The 21684-nt window shown below is 29.7% G+C and overlaps 1 protein-coding gene and 4 long non-coding RNA genes across 9 annotated transcripts; 2 read left to right on the top strand and 3 right to left on the bottom strand.

The window, feature by feature from the left end:
* The first annotated feature begins 411 nt into the window (after positions 1-411).
* On the top strand, positions 412-7345 carry LOC121117808 (aminomethyltransferase, mitochondrial). 4 transcript variants are annotated; one of them, XM_040712309.2, is made up of 9 exons: positions 412-660; positions 759-884; positions 3051-3102; positions 3345-3556; positions 4466-4528; positions 4812-5024; positions 5087-5362; positions 5934-6113; positions 6777-7345. In XM_040712309.2, the coding sequence occupies exons 6-9, from the start codon at positions 4846-4848 to the stop codon at positions 7315-7317; spliced, it is 1176 nt and encodes a 391-aa protein (XP_040568243.1). In that variant the 5' UTR covers positions 412-660; positions 759-884; positions 3051-3102; positions 3345-3556; positions 4466-4528; positions 4812-4845; the 3' UTR covers positions 7318-7345. The 4 variants fall into 4 exon arrangements, with proteins under 4 accessions (XP_040568243.1, XP_071744732.1, XP_071744731.1 ...); XM_071888631.1 differs by having other exon boundaries at positions 439-660; positions 3051-3112; XM_071888630.1 differs by having other exon boundaries at positions 439-660; positions 3051-3177; positions 3269-3556.
* Positions 2046-3054, bottom strand: LOC121117810 (uncharacterized). The gene is made up of 2 exons (XR_011780203.1): positions 2609-3054; positions 2046-2430 (listed from the first exon to the last, which is right to left on the bottom strand). It is a non-coding gene; the product is annotated as an uncharacterized lncRNA (long non-coding RNA).
* A 4559-nt stretch (positions 7346-11904) lies between the features above and the next one.
* LOC139905454 (uncharacterized) lies at positions 11905-14926 on the bottom strand. The gene is made up of 2 exons (XR_011780202.1): positions 12762-14926; positions 11905-12693 (listed from the first exon to the last, which is right to left on the bottom strand). It is a non-coding gene; the product is annotated as an uncharacterized lncRNA (long non-coding RNA).
* Positions 14927-16316: 1390 nt separating this feature from the next.
* On the bottom strand, positions 16317-17442 carry LOC121118122 (uncharacterized). Its single transcript, XR_005864346.2, has 2 exons — positions 17234-17442; positions 16317-17038 (listed from the first exon to the last, which is right to left on the bottom strand). It is a non-coding gene; the product is annotated as an uncharacterized lncRNA (long non-coding RNA).
* Positions 17443-18642: 1200 nt separating this feature from the next.
* On the top strand, positions 18643-20600 carry LOC121118362 (uncharacterized). 2 transcript variants are annotated; one of them, XR_005864415.2, is made up of 4 exons: positions 18643-19538; positions 19597-19746; positions 19794-20400; positions 20457-20600. It is a non-coding gene; the product is annotated as an uncharacterized lncRNA (long non-coding RNA). The 2 variants fall into 2 exon arrangements; XR_011780201.1 differs by having other exon boundaries at positions 18643-19746; positions 20457-20599.
* Positions 20601-21684: the final 1084 nt, after the last annotated feature.

The raw sequence follows: 21684 nt of genomic DNA, 5'->3' as shown, positions 1-21684 counted from the left end.
TGGTTCAAAAGAAGTTTTTATTTATATTCGATGGATCTTCCACATATCACATATCATATTAATAAAAGAGATAAACCTTATCTCAGTTTCTGTTGGAGGGGCAAGATGTATCAATTCAGAGTACTATGATTTGGCCTCTTATTTGCCCCACGGGTATTCACTAAGTTACGAAGCCCCGTTATCAACTTTTTATGGGATGAGCTGAATATATCGTGAAGCATATATTTGGAGGATATCATATTACAAGAAGCTTCACACAGTTTAGCTCGCTTGACTATGTGCGTATATTTTTAGTCTTCTTGGGTTCTCTACTAATTTTAAGAAGAGCTCGTTGTAGCCGTCTTTAACCATCAGGTACTTGGGTCTATTATGGAATACAAACCTATTTCAGGTTTATCTCCAACGTGATAAACAGGTAAAGGTAGGCTAGCTTGCCATCTCTCTTCGGAAAGGGAATAAGTTCTCTTTCAAGGACGCTCGAAGGTTTTTAGGTCTACTGGAGAGCATTAGACCGGTGGTTGCGTGTATATTATAGAGATATACAGTCCTTGTTTAAGTGGGGAGATCGAAATTTTCCGAGAAGGGATTCAATTGTTATTTCTACGAGTGCAGAGGTGCAATTAAGGTGGTGGTCAACCTTTATTACGAGAAATATCAAAAGTAAATTATCAAGGCCATTCGATCCACTGCTAGTGGTTCGAACAGATGCCTCCCTAAGAAAATATGATATATCTTTTTCTGATTGACACGCATTCCAGGGTATTTGGAATGAAAAGCACAAAGTTTTGTAATTTTTTTTGGTTTGGTGTTATTCTCTGAGCAAATAGGATGCGGACATAACAATTGTATATCTACCTCGCTCGTAAAATAGAAAATTAATACAGGTAATCTTATTTAATTTCTTCCACTTAATAACTCTTTATTTGACGTGATTTTACATTTGTTATTTATGTGCCACCTATTTATGCATAGCTTATAGATCAGCTCTGGAGGAGCCGATAGTGTGTCTTATGTTTAGTTTTTTTTTTTTTTTAATTATCCAGTCATTAGTTATAACTCATATAAATTAAATATTTTAAAAAGATGATTTTATAGCCGTCATTTTCTGAAATATTATTTTATATTATTTTAATGATTAACATAAGAAGACACATAACGTACAAACACATAACTGATTCTAAAATTTGTAAAGATTCAAGGCAATGCTTTTCATATATTTTAATTTTTCAATTGTAATTAATGTAATACTTGGCGTTGGAGTCTTTCACTTATGTCTTTGCACATTTTCTTTCTATAAGTACAATCATCGCTTTCTATATCCACTTTTTAGCAATCACTTCTTCTTTTCTTAAATAATTTATTAATTTCCAAAAATTTGGGTTCATGTTTGTTATAGAGTAATTTAATGTCCCATTTTTTAGGGATAACATAAATAATACATAACAGCAGATTATGTCTATTTCTACATAAGTTATTTTTTTCAAAAATTATATTTGACTTCATTGTATTTCATTTAAAAAAATAATAATATAAAAGTAACTAATTTCACCTAGAAAACTAATACAAAGTCCATAATGAAATTTACATTTCTTGATATTTTTTGGTGAAACTTTCAGATCATTTAGCAATTATGCAATTCTACACTTCAACATTTAAGAAATGTTCCTTAAATTTTGAGTTATTTCTACTTTTTGTAGCTCAAAACCATTTGTTACAAGTTTTACCTATGTGTAACATAAGTACAAGTTTAAGTCTAAAGTTTATGAGGTTAAAGTAGAACTGATCTCTCATGCCTCCAATTCCTAAATAGGTGGATGTTTTCTGCTACAATGAATTCAATTATCAAAGAGCAAGACAATGTAACGTGGATAATAAAATCAAAATGTGAAAGGGTCACTATTTCAGTAACATCTTGGATATAATTCCTACAAATGTTTAATTTATTCGCCAGAAATCAACCCTTGGAAATTAATAACCAAGTAAATTCGTCAAAGAAAAGAGCTTTTTAAAAAATTTATACCAAAAAATTTATATCTTTAATCAAATTAAAAGTGAATATTTATTTAGTTTCTTACAGTTACATATATATCAAATAAATATATGAAAATAATATTGTAAAATAAAAGATATAATAATAATTTGAGTATGTTCTTAAATGAGTCAGTATTCTGATATCCACATAAAAACTACATTTTTTTTAATGTAACGTGGTTATTATTCTCTAATTGAACAGGTCTGTAAAATTATAATATGTAATGTTTTGTTTTTTTAATTATGGTAAACACAAATCCTGAAATGGAGGAATTTTTATATATTATTATATAGTTAAGACTTTATACAAAACGATATGAGTTCTTCTATTTCTTCATGAGTCAGTCCTCGGTCACTAAAAAGCATACTCCAAGGGTTGAACTTCTTTACGATCATCTCCTAAAATATTAAATGAGGATGAGATGTAGTCGAACCTCGTTTAGGAGTCCTTAACGAAATAAAGAGCCAAGGAGACGAATATATGGATTCCTCTTGGCAAACGAACGTTGTTCATGAATACATGAGGTAGATTCGCAAATAAAAAGTTGTTAAGTCGAATAAATAATTAGATTATTACCTATAATCTTTTATCAAATCAAGAAGTTTTCAATTTTATGTAGATATACTAAAGTTGATTGTTTATGTCAACCTATGTATTAATATATTTTCTGAAAAGACGTGGACTCTCCATGAATATAGTGCTCCTGAATAAGCCCAAATGAGATTAACCCAAGAAAAGAGATGTACTTTCGTGAGCTATTTTATCTCGTTGATAGTAAAAGTAGAAACAATATTCCTTTCTTTCTATCGATGGAGTTTTTTCCATTTCTTCAAGCCTCAACTAAGGCCAAGACTTTGATTAATTAACGTACCATAATCCAATGAGTCCTTTCGAAATAGACTCAGCATCACAGATCCGTGATTCCTTACTCCTTCTCTTTATAATAATAAATATTTATATATACAATGCAAGATTACAGATTACTTCTTTATCATTGTTCCTTTTCTTTTCTTTTCAGCTCCTAGCTATCAGCTCTGCTAGCTATATAACACTGTCCAACAGAAAAACTGGTACAAAAACGTATATGTTCTATTTAATAGAATTTGATCCCGATTCCAAATATGGCCTTATTTTTTTTTCTCATGGCCTTCAGAAAAAGGACATACATTTTTTGTTATTTTTGGCTATTTTTAAGGTTTTTAAAAATAACAAAAAATGTATGGCCTTTTTCTGAAGGCCATGAGAAAAAAAAGGCCATATTTGGAATCAGGGGATCAAATTGTGCATATAAAAGTGTAATTTTGTTGGATAGTGTAATCAATCTGTTCGAGGTACAACAAAAAGTTCGAACCGATAAATAATAGAAAAACCTAAAAAGGCGGCGAAGATGTCATGTGACAGAATCTGCTCGAGGAAAAATTACCAGCGGGAAAAATTAGGCGCATACGCACAAAAATACCAGTCACGCAATATTATATACTTGATCAGAAGCAAGGAAAGAAATGACTTAAAATGTAGTTCTAGGTTTGTATACAGTCTTTCATTTAATATCGACATTCAACAATTATTTTCAATGAATTTGTTGATTCATTAGGCGTTTTATTTAGCAAAATAATCATTATATTTTTCCTTCGCCTCTTCCAGTTTAGGAAGACAAACTCTGTCAAGTAGTTAGTTGTATAATGTATGTAGTTACTTTTCAATAATGATGATGACAGTGTTTTTTGTACCCTTAAAAGTTCAGAACTTTTGTCTATCTCTGGAAAACCTCCATTCCAAAAGGCATCACCCTATTTCATTTATAAATTTCTTGTGTTCAAGTTTCAACTTTCATTAGCAATTTGTAATAGTGGCAACCAAAAATTAAATGAAGAATTTACAGTTCATGGGATGAATATAAAGCAAATAAGTGAATATTTCTAGGATGACCATCTTATTAGTAGTATATTTACTTACTATTTTAATAAAAGTTACTGAAATATAATTATCATGTGGTACAATATTAAGTTCAAATACCCACTGATGTATAACTAATAAATACATAATAGCCATGTAATCTTAAAGAAATCAAATGACAGTAGTAATTAACTTGTACAAATTGTTTATATTATTGTTGTAACTTTTACCCAACTTATAATATATAAAGATGCAAAGACATTTTGCTAAAGATGAGAGGTGAATAAAAACAAATATAGGTTTTGTGACTTTACAATCTCCAATTGTTCCATTTATTAAACCAAAATTCATCACCTGAAATCACTTTTTCAAACTGGTTACAATGATCATAATACTATGCCATATACACGTGACAAAACCAATATAGAGAAAGTAAATAAGTTTCTACCTATTGTTATAAATCAAAAGATGATAAGACATATAAAAAATAAATTATTATATATTGATAAAAACTAACAATTTTTGTGTTATACCTAGGAAAAACAATTATTTATTCGCTTTTTCATTGGCAAGAAAATTCCATATAATTTATAATTGGAAGTAAGTAAGCTTTGTAATATTTTATAAAATATTTATATTAATCAATAATGAATATACTTTATTATAATAAGAACAATACAACAGGTTGACATTTTTTTATTTTATTCATTATTCGTAAAATGCTATTTAATTACATATTCTATGAAGGATTTTTGTTTAAATATTACTAAATAAAAAAATAATTTGTTATTGTTTTAAATATGATGTAATATTACGAGGAGTAAACCTGATATTCCTGCTTTTGCTTCTTTATTCCATATTTACAAAAAGGTTATTTTTCCAGTACTTTTCAGTCAAAAAGTGTTAGTTGAATTAGGATGATTCCTCGCTTATTACCAACACTAAGACGAGGCCTATCAACTGCTGAGCAGGTGAAGAAAACATGCTTGTATGATTTTCATATCCAAAAAGGTGGCAAAATGGTAGAATTTGCGGGCTATTCTATGCCAATGCAATATATAGACATGGGTATAGGAGAGTCTCATCAACACACAAGGTATATTGATTTGATTTTTGTTGAAGGAGTGATAACTTAATTTAATATGAATACAACTATAGAAAAAAATGCTCTATTTTCGATGTATCACATATGCAACAAAGCAAAGTATATGGAAAGGACAGAAGGCAGTTCATTGAGAGCCTAACAACATTAGATTTGAAGACTTTGAAGGAAGACAGTGGAAGTTTAACAATATTTACAAATGAAAAAGGGGGGATCGTTGATGATCTCATTGTGATGAACACAAGTCTGGATTTTCTTTATCTCGTGACTAATGCAGGATGTAAAGAAAAGGATATTTTGCTGATGAAGAAAAAAGTTTTAGAAATGAAAAGGTAAAGTTTAATTTTGAAATTGATGCAATTATTAATTTTTTTTTATATAAACATATCTAAATTACATTATTATGACGTACTCGTATATTGAAACGGTAATTTCAAACAAATTTTGATAACAAATTAAATATAATAGATATTAAAATATGTACTACCTACTAAGATTTGTACTCGTGGTATAAAGCTTTTTTTCAATTGAAATCGATGTGACAAATTTTTGTAAATGGTGACATAAAAATATATTCATAGAATTATCATTGATTGATAAAAAAGCATTTCCGTTTATCTTAATATATAGCATATTTATGCAAATTAAAATTATTTATTTATTTTCAATCAATTGAATTGGAGGAGACATTACTTATATATATTTTTATTTTTCAACGTGATTTATTACGATAGATATATGTATGTATGGAAGGCTTTACTCAGAAATGTTAAATAATAAAATATATTTATGTGTATTTAATTTTAACAGAAATTATATTATATGCCTACATATAAATATTACAACATTATCAAATATTTTGGCTCTAGACCTTAAAGATAATACAATATTCTTATTGGCTAGTGATAATATGGATATCGAACTGGAGATCATAAATGATCATGCACTTATCGCTATACAAGGACCAAAAATGGCAGAATACTTTCAACCCCATACAGATGTTGATTTAAAAAAGTTGAAATTCATGCAGACTTCGTTGGGTACTGTTTGTGGGGTACCTATGTGCAGAATAACAAGATGTGGGTAAGGCAATTACACATTTTGTTCACTATTTGTTCATATCATTTGTAGAAAAAATAAATATAGCTGTTATCGCATGACTTCATGTCAGCTGTTGAGGGGAGAACTTTATGATATATCAGTGGCGTCACTAACTATTACGGAGGGGGCTCAAGCCCCTATTTATATAAATAATTCTACTGCAGTATTGATAATTTTTTGGGCTAAGCTGCCAAATGATAAAAGCTAGCAACGCCCTTGTTCTATTTTAATAGAGCGAAGTGTGTTTGTCTGAGGAATACTCACTTTTAACATTAAGTGTATAACTCAGCGCGTTATATTAAAGAACGAGAAAAGGCAGTACATATATAAAATAATGAATGTGACTTTGATGAGGTTTAGCAACGAATTTTATGTAACAAAAGCTCAGCAGGTCATAATAAAAAAGAAAAGAAAATGAGATTACGGTCAATTGTATGGAAGGAAAGTTCACAGAAGCCTAATAACATCGAAAAATTCCATATACTCCCGCTAGTACATATATAAAACTTTAAAATCTTACAGTATAACAAAATGCAAAAAAATATAAATATATAAACTCACCCAGCAGCAGTTGACATGAAATGATGCAATAACAGCGCTCTCAAGTAAAACTTTGTTATTCTATATATTTTTTATGGTCTGTAGCTACACTGGTGAAGATGGAGTGGAGGTTTCCATACCAAACGAACATGCCGAGGCAGTTTTGCAAAAGTTAACAAATTCAAATTCTTCGATCAAATTAGCAGGTCTTGGAGCTCGTGACTCTCTTAGATTGGAGGCAGGGCTTTGTTTGTATGGAAATGACATGAATGAAGACATTACTCCTGTTGAAGCTAGTTTAAACTGGTTGATTTCAAAATCACGAAGAAAGGAAGGAGGCTTTCCAGGTCATTCAATCATATTAAATCAATTATCTAAAAAAGATTTCCAGTCCAAAAGAATAGGATTGGTTTCCAATGGTCCTCCACCAAGAAGTGGAATGGAAATACTTGATTCCAAAGAGAACCAGATTGGTGTTATTACCTCAGGTTGTCCATCACCGACATTAAAGCATAACGTTGCAATGGGATATATAAATAAATCCATGTCTAAAATTGGCAATACTGTATATGTAAAAGTAAGGAATAAGATTGTTGAAGCAACGATTTCTAAAATGCCCTTTGTGAAGTGTAACTATTTTAACTAGATTTAAAATAAAGTTTATGTAGAATTAATTACAATTTGTTACTCTTTTGAATATTTGGTATCAATTATGAAATTGTTATTCACAATTAGAGATCAAATTAAATTAAATCATAATATTGTTAAATTTGAGTTTTTCTTTACCTATTAAGCCGTAGAAGACAAAAATTATGCCATGTCTCATTCGAATTACAACGTTCTAAGATTATATTTCTAGGTTATTCTTAATTAGCCTTTCATTAAAATTTCCATTGGTCTGAAAATAGTTAAAGATATAAAGGATTAATAATTGAAATTGATAACTTGTGCAAATTTAGCTTTAATAATCATAAGTTTATTTAATTGTATATCTGGATGTATGTATGAAATCAATATTAAAAAGCAAAGAAACACTAAAATTATTGGCTATTCAAAATCACTTATTAAAAATGATGAATAAAACATATAAAATCGATGAAGCATTCAAAAATATAAAATAAAATATATACACATTAATGAAAATAATCACATAATTTACGAGAAAAAAATAGAGAGAAACAATGGAATGAATCAAGGATAATATCTTTTTCTTCTCCTTACATAGAATGAAAATGAGGATTGAAACGATAATTTATAAAACAATTTCCCCACCTTCGTGACATAATAGGTTGATGTATATGAGCTGGATTTCCTATGACTTGAATAAGATTCATGTGATCTACTCCTGGATATGACCTCTCATACTGAACTTTTGGAGTCCTTGATATCTGGATCTTACGTGGACAAGCCAATGGAAAATATTTATGCCTTGTTTTAACAGGCAAAGGAGATTGAAAACTTTTGTTATTCTCGTTGGATTCAAAGACTCTAACACCACTATCATTCAAACTATCGTTTGCATTGAACAACGATCTCATTTTTGAATTTTCTGATTTTAAGGCTCTTGAATAATTTTCTCTTTCATTTGTATTTAAAATTGCGACATTCGATTGCCTCCATTTAGGTAAAGAATATCCAGGAGGTAAATTTGATGGATATACTTCATTCACGCTATGATTGGTTCTATTTATTTCGTTTGAGAGTTCGAATAAGGCAGTATTGACACATTTATTAAGTAAATTTTCTTCTTTTAATACTTTTTCAGATTTAGAGATGCATTTGTTTGCAGTTGTTGTTGCTTTATTCATATTTGCATTTAACATATCAACTTCGTCAGATGTGGGTCTAAATGCTTCACAGTCCAAAAATGGTTGGATATATCCTTGTGAAAAATAGGAAGATGAGTTTTCACTAGGGAATTTTGAAAACTCTTCCAACGGATTATCGAAACTATCCCCTTCATACTTTTTGAAACATGAATAAAACTCACTAACTGTATTGTCCTTGCTCATTCTTGTTTCTTTTGCCATAACAATAAACGAATCAATTGTATAGTTGTATAATATCATATAATTTTTTTTAATATATGCTTTAATTAATAATTTAACAACTTATTGAACTTATAATATCAAAATTTAGTAATTTAATTGCCACATTTCAAGAAGTATTAATTATGCTTTTTTTTTGTACTCAAATCAGCAATGATAGAATGCATTTTATATACTGCATTTGTAGCTAGGACTTTATTAAGATAATATGCATAAAAAATATTAAAATATTTAAGTTATTCCTTTAAAATTGTATTAAGTAATTTTATTACATTATAGTTTTAACCATTAAAATACCAGACAAATTATCCATATTTACACTTCGCTATCGTTTTATGCCTTCATTGCAAAATGTGAGTTTTATTACGAAATGTATTCTTTAGTAAAGCATTTTTAATAAAGTCAATTGCATATATATGGATTAACCGATTCATATGCCAGAGAACAAATAAATTGTATTACAATAGAATTTTTCTTTTTGTCTTGTTAGTGCCTAATTACTTATTTGAAAAGCAAAATTGAAATTGATTTTTGTAGTTTATTTGGACAAAAGTTTGAATTAGTTAACCTTTATTATTTTTATGAAAATGTATAAAAAGGATTTTTAACAAAAGTTGAAAATATCTGGTCAATTCAGTACAAAGTGTTGAATTAATCAGGCTTGTATCAGATATGTTTTGATCAGGCGGATTCAAAATCTTTAAAAATAAATATGTATATTGTACGGACCTGGCGTCGCTCTGTAGATAAAGGACAAGTTTAAATAACGAAAAGGGACGGTGATGAGAATATATTAATTCAAAATTACAAGGAATTAGTATTAATAATTTATTCTCAATCTTAACTCTATGCAAAAATATAGGCATATCTTATTAGATGAAATTGACATAATTATTTTATAACCATTGCAAATATCAAGTCAAATTAAATGACTCAAAATCTAATCAAACCGACAAACGAATCTAACTTCATTCTAAGAAAGATTTCTGCAAATTTTGTTAAATCCTGAAAGGTTACAATGCAATCTATTGTGTCAAATTATGAGTGTTCAATTGAATTTAATATTTTTTTTATATTCATTTAATTGGTCAGTTGGAGTTGCACTGATTAAATATAAGTAAATATTAAAGTATTACAAATTAATATTACATATGACCTTGGAATCGTGTTTGAGTCTATATAAATTAAGTCCTATTTCCTTCGCTAGGAATCGAACCTAAATATTAAGGTAAAGAGAAAAAATTCTCCAGAGTGGATTGTCCATTGAACTACATTGTTTCATACAAATCTTCTGTATGGAACAATGTCATTCTGGTCAAAGATCCATGCCCTCTAAATTCAAGTTTTAACAACTTAAAGTATATAAGTGCGAACAAATATTGAATCAATGGACTATTTAAAAAGTAAGTTCATTTGTTTGCAATATCAATGTCATCTCATTCTATAATTAGTAAATATTTTGATCAAATATTAGCTATAATTTGTCTTTTATGATCATTTAAAAAAAACTCAAAATGCCATACCTACCTCGTTCTAAATTTTATTAAACTTATTTACAGAAGCCACGATAATTAATTGAAATATAACAAGGAAATAAAAGTTTTGCATAGTCGTATTTTTGCTGATAAAACTTTTATCATCAAATCAAGTATTTTCTAGAGTTGCCTTTATTAGTCAAAGTATGTATGTCATATTGTTTCATCAGGCGAAAAAATTGCATAGCTTGCTTTTGTGCATAATTTATTTTTATTATTAGTGATTCTTTATTAAGAAAGATAGTGTCGACATAGAACATTGTCTATAAAATATAAACAGAGAAAAAGATTTGGAATAAAAAATGAAATTATTGTTCTCATAACTTCAATCAGGTCCGTTGACTCGCCTTTATGGATGATAAAAGTAAGAGAAAATGTCGTTCCTAAAAAAATGTTATTCCATATTTGAGTAGGGGTAAAAAAAGGACATTTTAGAAATAGAAATAAATTTTACTTTCTAACAAATGTCATTAAATCAAATATGGACACAAAACTATTAAAAAGCAAAAAAAAAAAAAAAAAAAAAAAAAAAAAAAGGCTTGATCTTTTCTAAAAAAATGCTAATTTAAAAAGTGGAATAAAATGTCATTAGATAAATTTTACCAAAAATTTTATGAAGTTAGGCAAAATATACATTTTTTTCATTTTATATTCGATTTGGGGAAAATCAAGCTTAATAGAAATACAAGGTTAGACTATCATGTAATCGGGCTCACTAGAATTTTCAATTCGATGTATATAATATATTGTACTAAGGTGCTGGATAATAATGTGTCGCTCACAACTTTTATAATTTGACAGAAGTAAGCCTCCCATTTTAATGACGTCACATATGTGTAGAAAATGCTAGGCTGTACTTGTATTTTGCTCTAAGATTACATGAAATCTTACTCAAAATGTACAAGATTTTCTACTTGCAAACTGTATATTAAGTGAGAATTGCATTTTATTTTTATACAATACCCTTGTATGTAGGTATGAAAAATAAAAAAAAATAGGTGGACATCTTTCTACGTTTATGAATATAATACGGTAGACAACTGTTACAAATAGTTACCTTGTAGCTGTAAGTTTGCACTGCACTACTTCATTTGTGAATATTTTTTTCAATTTTCTTTAGATAAGGGATATACACCATTATCTTAATATAAGGTATAGTTTCATAATAAAAAATAATCATTATATGAAAGAAATCAATTATATTTTTAAAATAAGTAAATATTATTTTTTCTTAACATGAAACGCCCATGTTAAAAAAAACAAAAAAAAACTCACAATTAGATCTTAATTTGTTATTTATATTGATATAGAGTTTGTCTTGCTAACAGAACTGAAGATGATGCATTAAATAAGCCACTGTTGCCTCGTGATTTTACTTATTTGTCCAGAAAGAGATATATATTATAGTAAAAAAATTTTAAGAATACTCAGGAAATCAAATTTTCTAAGCATTTACCACTTTCATATTGCTTATAATAGTTTATATACAGACCAATAATAGTTCTATCACTAATGATTATTAAGAAATTTCTACTCGCCTGACAACTATTACAATAACAAAATAGAATTTGCATGCCCATAATAAAAGTGAATTAATCAATAAAATAAAAAAATAAGATATCGGAGAACTCAATAAATAGGGAATGTAAGTTTTGAAGAATATCATTGACCCTTTATTATTTTTTCCATCAATACTAAAACAATCGTATTATTATTATATTGTTACATTTTAACTATTGTTTTCAATAAAACAACTTAAATGGAAAATATTTAATAATTTATTTATTCGTGTTGAGATCCTAGATCTTTGCAAGAGTAATATAACAAAATGTTGAAAAGCAATTTGGCTGTCTAGAGAAAGATTCTCGACTTAAATAAGTTTGGGATTTTCAATGACATTAAGATATTTCAACATAAGTCCACAGAAGTTAAGGGGTTTGTTATTTATTTTGTATAACACATAATCACTTAACAGCTCCGAATAATCTTTATTTGTGATAACAGAATAGAATATGCTTTGCAGACCAAAAGATCGAGAAAAGAGAAGCACATTATCTTTACCAGTCTAGTTCCACTTTTTTTTAATGCCAAGTGACTCAGTAGTAATAAAGCAATCAGGCATGAGCTTGAAGTGGCGAGCTTATATAATTGTCCGTATAGACCGTATATCACGAAGTCCAGCTTATAAATGGAATTGACATTAAAGTGATAGAGATGAGTGAATTCTGCGTTATATACATCCAGTAAACTGAAGGACTCTTAATAATAGAATAGTTTTCTTAGAGTAGGAGACGAAGCATACTTGACTTTCAATAATTTCAAAGAAGGAGCTGTGGATGGAGGATGAGAACTCTCACTGCTCCTTACTGGGATTTTCTGTCGTTTTGTTGAACTCCTTAGCTCTTATATGTAGAAATATACGATGATTCCGAGAAAGATCTGAAGGAATTGATGTAAAGGGATTAACGAGATCAGAAGTCACTAGTCACCTTGATATGATGAGGTACCTGTACAATGAACGATCTTTCCATTAAGGAGATGAGATCCACCAAATGAAACACTTGTTCATTGGATCTCGCCTTCAGAGTCGAGATCCCTTGACCAGACAATTACATTGTAGAGAGTTAAATCATCAACTACCTTGATAAATTCTCTATTCACGTTGTTATATTAAAATTATTGTTTTAATTTTAGAGTGAATACAACGGTGTCCGCTTTATATATTGAAGATTTTTTCAGTGAGGCTCGATATAGCGAAGTTTTTTATATCGAAATTTATTTGGGCGTATTTCTTTACAGCTAGATCGTTTTAGCGAGGAAATGATAATTTTATTGATGATTGTTGACCAATGTTTAATGACGTCATTTCATAAGAAACAGTCAAATAATATTTTTACATGAACAACTACATATTTTTAATTTTGTCGTCGGTTTTATCCATACTCCTACTCGTCCTGTAATCCGTGTTTTGGGATTTAAGGAGTTAATATTTCTGATAATAAATTGAAGTTCATGCGTCTCCTGGATCACTTGTCATCCAAGAACTCAAAAAAGACCCTCTCCTCTGAGTCTCTGACTCTGCATTCCAATCTACAATGACGACAATGTCTTCATTTTACTAAAAGGAATGATACATTTCAACTCCTTGAGGTTCTTCGATATTGTAGTGAAATATATGAGTCGATGTCAAAGAAGAAGATCCCTTGCAGTTCCTCAGAGTGGTGGAGTATGAGGGAGACCTATGTTTCATATGAGTCAAAGTCAAGGAAGAGGATACTTTGCAGTTCCTCAAAGTGATAGTGGTTGAGGAATGAGGGATACTTATGTTTCATATGAGTTACATAAATCAAATCAAATAGTGAAATCTGAAATGGAATCCTTATTCTGTAATAGCTCTTGAAACTTGTTTCAATCATTCAATCCCAAGACAAAATATAAGTTCAATTTATTGGTATATTATTGACTGAACAGAAATATCATAGATATAAAATCATAGCAATTCATCATGATAAAGTATCCAAGCTTTATTATATTTTATTTCCAAGGAGTTTATTTGTCTTCTTCTTCAAGTAAAATTTAGACCTCTATTTTTATCTGATTGCTTAATTTACAAAATGGTTATTTTTAATGACGAATATGATGACGACTGAAAGAATAAGCTTGGCTACTAATAATGGATATATTTGCTAATAATAAATATGTAACAAAAATGACTATTTACAACCTACTGAACAAAACAAATTTACTTGTTTATGTTTCCACATTCTCCACATCTTGTCGGAATTCGGGCAGTTTGGATCACCTCCATGAGATCGAGTGTTGAACTCCCATGTTTGGTAAAAATTTCGCAAATTGATTTTACGTTTGGACCCAAATCTTTCTTTCTTTATTTCCGATCTTTCCATCATCTCCTTCAGCATTGCAATCTCAATCCGCAATCTCTTGTCCTTTACTTTCTTCGTTTTTTGAAGGCATTCTTATAATGATTTGCAATCTTTTTTTAAAATCACTTCTAATTTAAATCCACAAATTTCATGCACTAGACTATTGATATAGAAACACAGTTCAGCTCCTTCCAACAGGGCCAGAGTTTCAACTGTCAAGGTTGACTTCACCACTCTTTTTATTCTTTTAGATACCCATGTAATACTAATAGGACATATCTTTGCGTTTTTGTCTTCTATCATCACGAAAATTCCCATTTTTGATCCACTATTTTTGACGTTTGCAAAGGATGCATCGATACATGTAATTTTGCACGTTTTCAAATCTTCCAACCTTAGTAAAGTTATTCTGACATTGCTTGTTGTTACTTTCTGGAACATTTTATTTGCTTCAATATCTTGTACCAATGGTTCCTTCATCTTTGATGTTTCTATACTTACTCCAAAAGAAATATCTGGTCGAGTATGGGTCGCAACCCAGTAAAGCTGGCCAATTATAGATCTGTATTCTTTGATTTCATCTTCTCTCAAAGGTTACCATTTTTTTTTCTTCTTTCGTCACTCAAACTGATGGGATCCAGAGACGAATTATACTAAAATTGATCCATTTGAATAATTCCATCCTTTTGGCTTCTGACATTGACTCCAAGATATTTGAAATTTCCAATCTTTGCCACTTTTGTCTGAAATTCTTTTCGAATCTTCCCTTTTTTTAATAATTTAAATACACAAAAAAAGCAGTTTTTATATCCAGCCCACAACAAATAATGATAATAATAATAATAATCATCATCTTCACTAGCTTATTCAACATTTGTTTGTATTTGACAATAACCATGATTAATACCATTAACACGGGCTTCGACATTTTTTTAAGCATTGGAACATCTTCTTTAACAAAAAATTTTCGCATCTTCACATCTTTTTGCAGCAATCAAACATGACATCTTATACACTTTACCATCTTTTCCAATAATTTTACGAGAGCCTATCCATTTCGAGTAATCATTTAGTTTGTAAAATACCATATCATCAATATTTAGATCTTTTATTAGTCCATCTGGCATATTATGCGAAAGAATCCTTTGAATGTTGACATTTGATTATTTTTTCATAAATTCACATCTAGCTGAATGTAATACATTCAAATTTCTTCTCACTGTTTCTGATTGAGTTGTTGGTTCCATTGCAGGAAGCATATTAACATTCAATGATGGATAATTCGTGATAAAACCAAAAAATAACTGTCTAGGAGAAAAGTCTCCAAAATTATGTAAAGAATTCCATGCTGCAACAGCCAATCAAGTGCTATATCCACGTCTGTGATGTCACCTTCATCCAACCCTGAAACTATAATACCCTAAATGCCATTTGTCTTCTTACATAGACCATTCGAAAATGGAGACATATGACTGTGTTCCTTATTCTCATGTTAAATTTTTTCCCCAATCAATCATCTCATTATTGCTAATTTCCCGCCCATTGTCCATAAGGAACATTGTAGGTGCCCAAATTTTGATATCTATGTTCTGAAAATGCCTTGAATGATGGTGGATGGTATCTTGTTACTGATAGACTATCAAAATCTTGTAGCTGCAGTGACCATTACCATAAAATAACAGTTTCTCTTCCAGTACTTGAGATCCATAGATACAACATCATTAAAGCTTTTGGCTATTGGTAAAGCAACAACAGGCCTTGGTTCTTCGTTTTCATACATATCTCGCATTTATTGGTTATGTGAATTATTTGAAAAATATGTTTATACAAATCATTTTTAAGCTATTTAATTGTTTTTTGCATCTTTGGTAATAATGAAACTTCATCGGTTATGATTGAATTGTTTCATCAAACTACGTGCAAGATCAAAGTCGACTACTTAAACTTAATACTGATTAAAAAAAGGCTTGTATTACTATTGATAATATAAATTACTTTAAAATATACAAATTAAATGTTCAATTAAAGCACTGTTGCCATCAATTATCAATTCACATCTTAGGTTACATCCCTCTATTATAAAGAAAAATCTTCTATCGTTTACCTATTCCATTTTGTTGGATGTGGTGATAGTATCAAATGTATTTTAAATATTCAAATATAAATCATTAAGGATAATTAAAGGTAAATGGATAATAAAATATATTTATAGTAATTATTATCATTTCATTTTTTTCTTCTTTAATATAATTTATAACTTAAAAAAAAAAATTAATGTAATAATATATTATTTTTTTATAAGATAATATTTTTAAACAATTTATCTTACAAAAATAAAGCCAAAATAAGATAGATTCGTAAATATTATCTTCCAAATAAATATAATATAATTCCCAATTAGAGCAAAAAATAAACGATACATGTAGTAAAATGAGTATTGGGCTTCAAATATTGATGAAGGTCGTTAGGGATTCGTAGCTCCTTGGATGTGTAAATGATTTATCAAATGTCTGATTGAATTTGTTTCAATTTTGTAGCAACAATTCAAATCATGTACATATAAAAAATAAACTAGGTGTTCTAGTATAAAGGAGGACTTCAATGATATTCCTGTTTGATATAGCATATAACTTTTTGGGGTAGCATTGACACTGATACACAAGCTTGTAGCTTCAACTAAACCACATCTTCAGAGGTCCAGAAGATTAGGAGAGAGTCCATTATGAAATTGAGTTATGTCATCTGAGATCCAATCATTTCAGCTATCCTCCTAATATTGCAAGGCTATTTGGAAGTATTCTCAAGAACTTGAAAAATAGTTGAACCGACATAACAGTCTCATGCTAAAAGATTTTCTATATTCTCATTATAACGTGATTTTGGTAGTGGTTCAATAGAGCCTAAGTAGTAGTAGAAAATTGCATATTAAGGCAAGTCGTATATTATTTATTCAAAGAGTTAAATTAAGTCCTTGGCTTGTACGACTCATAATAGGAAATAATATTTCACGTAAAAAAAAGCTTAAGTTGATTATACTCATAACTTATGAGTACCAAACGCCATCATCAAACCAAGAAGTTAACAAAGCTATTTACCGTTGTCCATTGAATTAAGAATCTTCTGGTAAGAATGAATATGACGTTACTGCTCACTCGAATATAGAGTATCATGATGACTAATTACTTTCAATTTCCTACCTCTGACATAACAACTATTTAGTAATAGAACGACACCATTCAAAGCAACCACATAAAAGAAAAGTCGATTTATAGAGTTTCGCTATAAAAAACACGCTAAGAAAATCCTCATTGAAAAAAAAGGGCACCCAAATAAATTTGTATAAACATATGTGATGTCACTTATTAGCTCAGCCAATCAGAATGCAGACGCTAACCGACACACCTATATTACCCACTACCTTGATTGTACAGACTATTGGGCAAGACAGGCAGATTTTGACTAAACACACAACCACTCATATATGACGTCACTATTGCTAGAATTTTCAATTTAGTGTATCGTACCAACTGCTGGGCAAGAAAAATAAATTTTGATAAAAAACACATCCATTCATCTACTATAAACCTTGTATTTCTATTAACCTTGGGGAAAATGAGATGTCAGTTGGAAAATTTGGAAAAAATCAGCCCCCCCTCCCTGCTACTCAAATTGAAAAATCTTAGTAATAGTCTTGCCTAATATGTATATTATTTAACTTCATAAGTTACAATTTGTACGTCTTATAATTTCATATTTAATTACAAAATCTGCCATTTTAATTATCGGGTCGTCGAAAAAAATTTACCCATTTGGCTAATCTATGTTTATATACTTATATATATGTACATCAAATATATAAATATATTATATGGAATAAATTTGTATTCTTATGATTACAATTTTTAATCGATATAGCCACCCTCAGCGGTTGCACTTAAGGTTCAATTTCCTTGGTGGAGATGTGTACGTCGAGGAGAGCAGAGATCTTTTCTCGTTGGGACTTTATCGTAAAAACGACTCGTATTAACGTAATGGATAAAAAAACAAAATATTGAGAATCTTCGAAACTTTCCGTAGAAATTCATAAAACCTATTTTCTTATACTAGAACCTGAGATATAAGCCCATAAAGCTATGGGGATTTTTTTTTTCGTCGACGCGATACATCCATATTAAAATTTCATTTTAGAGATTTATATTTATGAGTAATATAACTGTGGACATTTGAACTTCATAATGGGCCACAAACTACCCATTAAATTAGTAATCTTTATTGACATAGCGAAAAATCCTAATATTATTTATCAAACCAACATATAATGTAATTTCAATCATTACATTAATTATCCTAACCACAAGTACTGTAAATTCATATTTGAAAATTTTTAATCTCATTTTTTTACAACCTTCAACATTTAAAATACCATTAATGCTGAGAAAATATTATAAAATTATATTGAAACACATATATAACGTTTTTATAACCACAACTATCTACATATTAAACCAGGGATTCTCAACATTTGTTTAGTGATGTACCACTTCTATAATATTTAATTAACACAAGTAGCTCTTTTCCAGCACAAATCAATTTTAGCTTTATTTTTAAATCGTAGAAGGCGAAAGATAACATTTAGAAACTCGTAATATATTCCTTTAAAATCTCGAGTACCCCAAGGAGCACGGGTAACCCCATTTGAGAACCACTGTATTAAAAGATGAACAAAAAAGAACGATAGTAGCAACCAATTTTCCTTATCTAATTTCAAAAACTTTTTTTGGTTGGCTCTACGTTTTGCATTTCCTTACCGTTATAACCAATAAATCAACTATTGTCATTTTATAAATCCTTCTTCTATTTAATCAACTAACGTTTCATTTTACTATTATCAGAAAGAAGTAAAATTTGCATCTTATTTTGATCAGATAATTATGTACTATAACCATTTTTTAATCGTAGAAGGCAAAAGATAACATTTAGAAATCCCTTACTCCACAGCAAACACTTAAAATAATATTTTTTTTTTCACTCTTAACACTTAACGACCCATAATTTTTGATCAAAAATTACACTACATGAAATATTGCCCAACATACATAAGACTGTGAATAGTTAGACATCGTGAATTTAAAATATACAAACTAATTCTTATTTTTTTGTATCTGGTGTTACATCATTAAATACTTGAGGTCCAACAAATAATACTCCTAAAAAAGGATCTTAACATTCTTACACCGATTCAAAGTAACTTAAAAAGACACTCAGAATTTGTGCATATCATTTTGAGAGAAGCAACAAGAAGCTAAAATCTAATTAATATTTTCTAAAGGTGATGAAAGGAGGACTTGAAAAATATTTACCAGGGTTCAAAGTAAACTCATCGACAGTGTTAAGAATCTGGTAGATTGAATAAAGAGTATATTATTCAGGGACTAACCAGTGAATGTTTCTTTTTTAGGGACCAAGTAAAAAACATACCCTTCCACAGATGTGAAGGGTTCCATGAAGGAAACATGGAAATTATCCCATTCTTTTACTCACATGGGCATGGCTTAAAAAGAAATGCTTTCTTTCCTTGCTTAATGCTTCATCCAAAAGATCACCAGAGGTAGGAACGCACCTAACTTTTTAGAAATGTCACTTATCTCCTCATAGGCCCCCATGTCTAGAAGACAATCCTTGGTAAATGTCATTCGATTCCCTGAGCCTCTCCATATCGCATGAGACAAATGTCGGACATTCCAAACATTGATCAACATCATCTTGATTGATGAAGGACCAAATATAAGATTGCTTGGAGCCAAGTCTTTTGATTCCTCCTTCAGGATTGATGTTTTAAGGGCTCTTTAAAGGAAGAGACTAAAAGTATCCTTTTAGCGTTCTTAATAAGAGGGTATATTCCCTAGGTATGCAACACTTTACTCTGATCCATATGAGAAATTATGTGGACCCCTTGACTGGAGCTCATACTCATACTCTTTAGTCTTTGTGGAGTCGAGTCAAGGGCATGATGCGTAAGCTAGGTGTTTCCAATACTTCATTAAATCTCTTTCCCACCTATCTCCAGAGTATATATGGCGAAAGAAATTCTCAAAGGATAGAGTTTTGATCAAATTTTGGATCATGTTATTGAGCTATATCCACTGTAAGCGTCTGAGACTAAAGTGATTGAAGACAAAATACAGATTAGTAACTATTGCTTCTCTGAACCTCTGATAATCACACAAACAAAATAAAGATTTGAATACTGGATAATTAAAAGGTAAGAATAAATCATGTTATTGCTTTACAAAGATAATATATTTTTTATCTCAATAGGGGAAGTATATTGAATGTTTATCGGAAGTGAACTTAAGGATATTATTGCTATTATGGATATATATTTTAAACATCTTTACTTATTTAATTTAAATAATATGATATAAAAAAAACTTTAATAAATATAAATCCAAAATTGTTTTTTTTAGAGGTTAGTGGAAGTGGTCGTTAAAAAATATCTTGGGTTTATATTGAAAACGTATAAATTATTATCATTCATTCTTAGCTACTTCATTGATTCAAACTCATTCAAATTAAAATTAGAAAATTAAAAATTGTAGTATCTAATTTTTTAATTTCCTATATCTATACTTTTCAATGATACATCATATTTAATATCTAGTTTAGTCTAGGGAAAAAAGTTCTTGGTATAAAAAGAGAGATAAAAAGGAAAAATAATAAGAAAGAGAAATTGGCGATGGTAGATTTTAGTTAAGGTGCCCAAAATACTATAATATCCGTTCGCAAGGCCGCCAACAAAATCATATAGACTGTACTATTGTACCAATCGTAAGTACTTTATAAAAGGGAGAAATAATTAACATTTTATGTCATAGCGTAGCTATACATTTGTAATTCCATTCTACCCTAGCTATTTTAGAAATAGATACCAAAACTTTACAAAGAATCTGGTCACCCTGAATCTCACACCCTCTACGACATGAGCTACTTCTCTTACATCATCCTCATCTGTTTCTAACTTTTAAGAATCAATAAGTAATAAATAGACAATAGTTACATTAAAATTTTAATAAACATTAATGAAAAAGCCGTAGAAATAACTACGCAGGACAATCTATCGTCATTTTATCATGCTGCATTAGCGACTCCCTATTATCTTCAGTGGAGACGTTGGCCACGCACTGGGCGACACACTTAAAATATAACGCAAAATTTTATTCCTTTATGGATGAATTTTATAAAGTAATGGAGTGTATCGATTCACAACTGCCCATTCCGATGGCAAATCCGTAAATAAGCGCCTGAAGGTATTGTCACAATGATAACTCTAACTGACATACACAATAATTTCAGATTGGACGCTCAATCGTCGAACAGAAACAATCCCCACTGTCTCTATCACACCCCCACACACACACCCCAAAAAAAACAGTGCCCTACTTGGTGACTACCTCTATGATACTCCGTCTTTAGAAACTTGGACTCGTCGATCTGAAGGTCCACCTAACCTTACAGGCTGGTTTTTTAATATTTTTTTTACAAATTT

The sequence above is a fragment of the Lepeophtheirus salmonis genome, chromosome 5, assembly GCF_016086655.4.
Source record: "Lepeophtheirus salmonis chromosome 5, UVic_Lsal_1.4, whole genome shotgun sequence".
NCBI classification, from domain to species: domain Eukaryota; kingdom Metazoa; phylum Arthropoda; class Copepoda; order Siphonostomatoida; family Caligidae; genus Lepeophtheirus; species Lepeophtheirus salmonis.
This window is presented reverse-complemented; position numbering and strand designations above follow the sequence as displayed.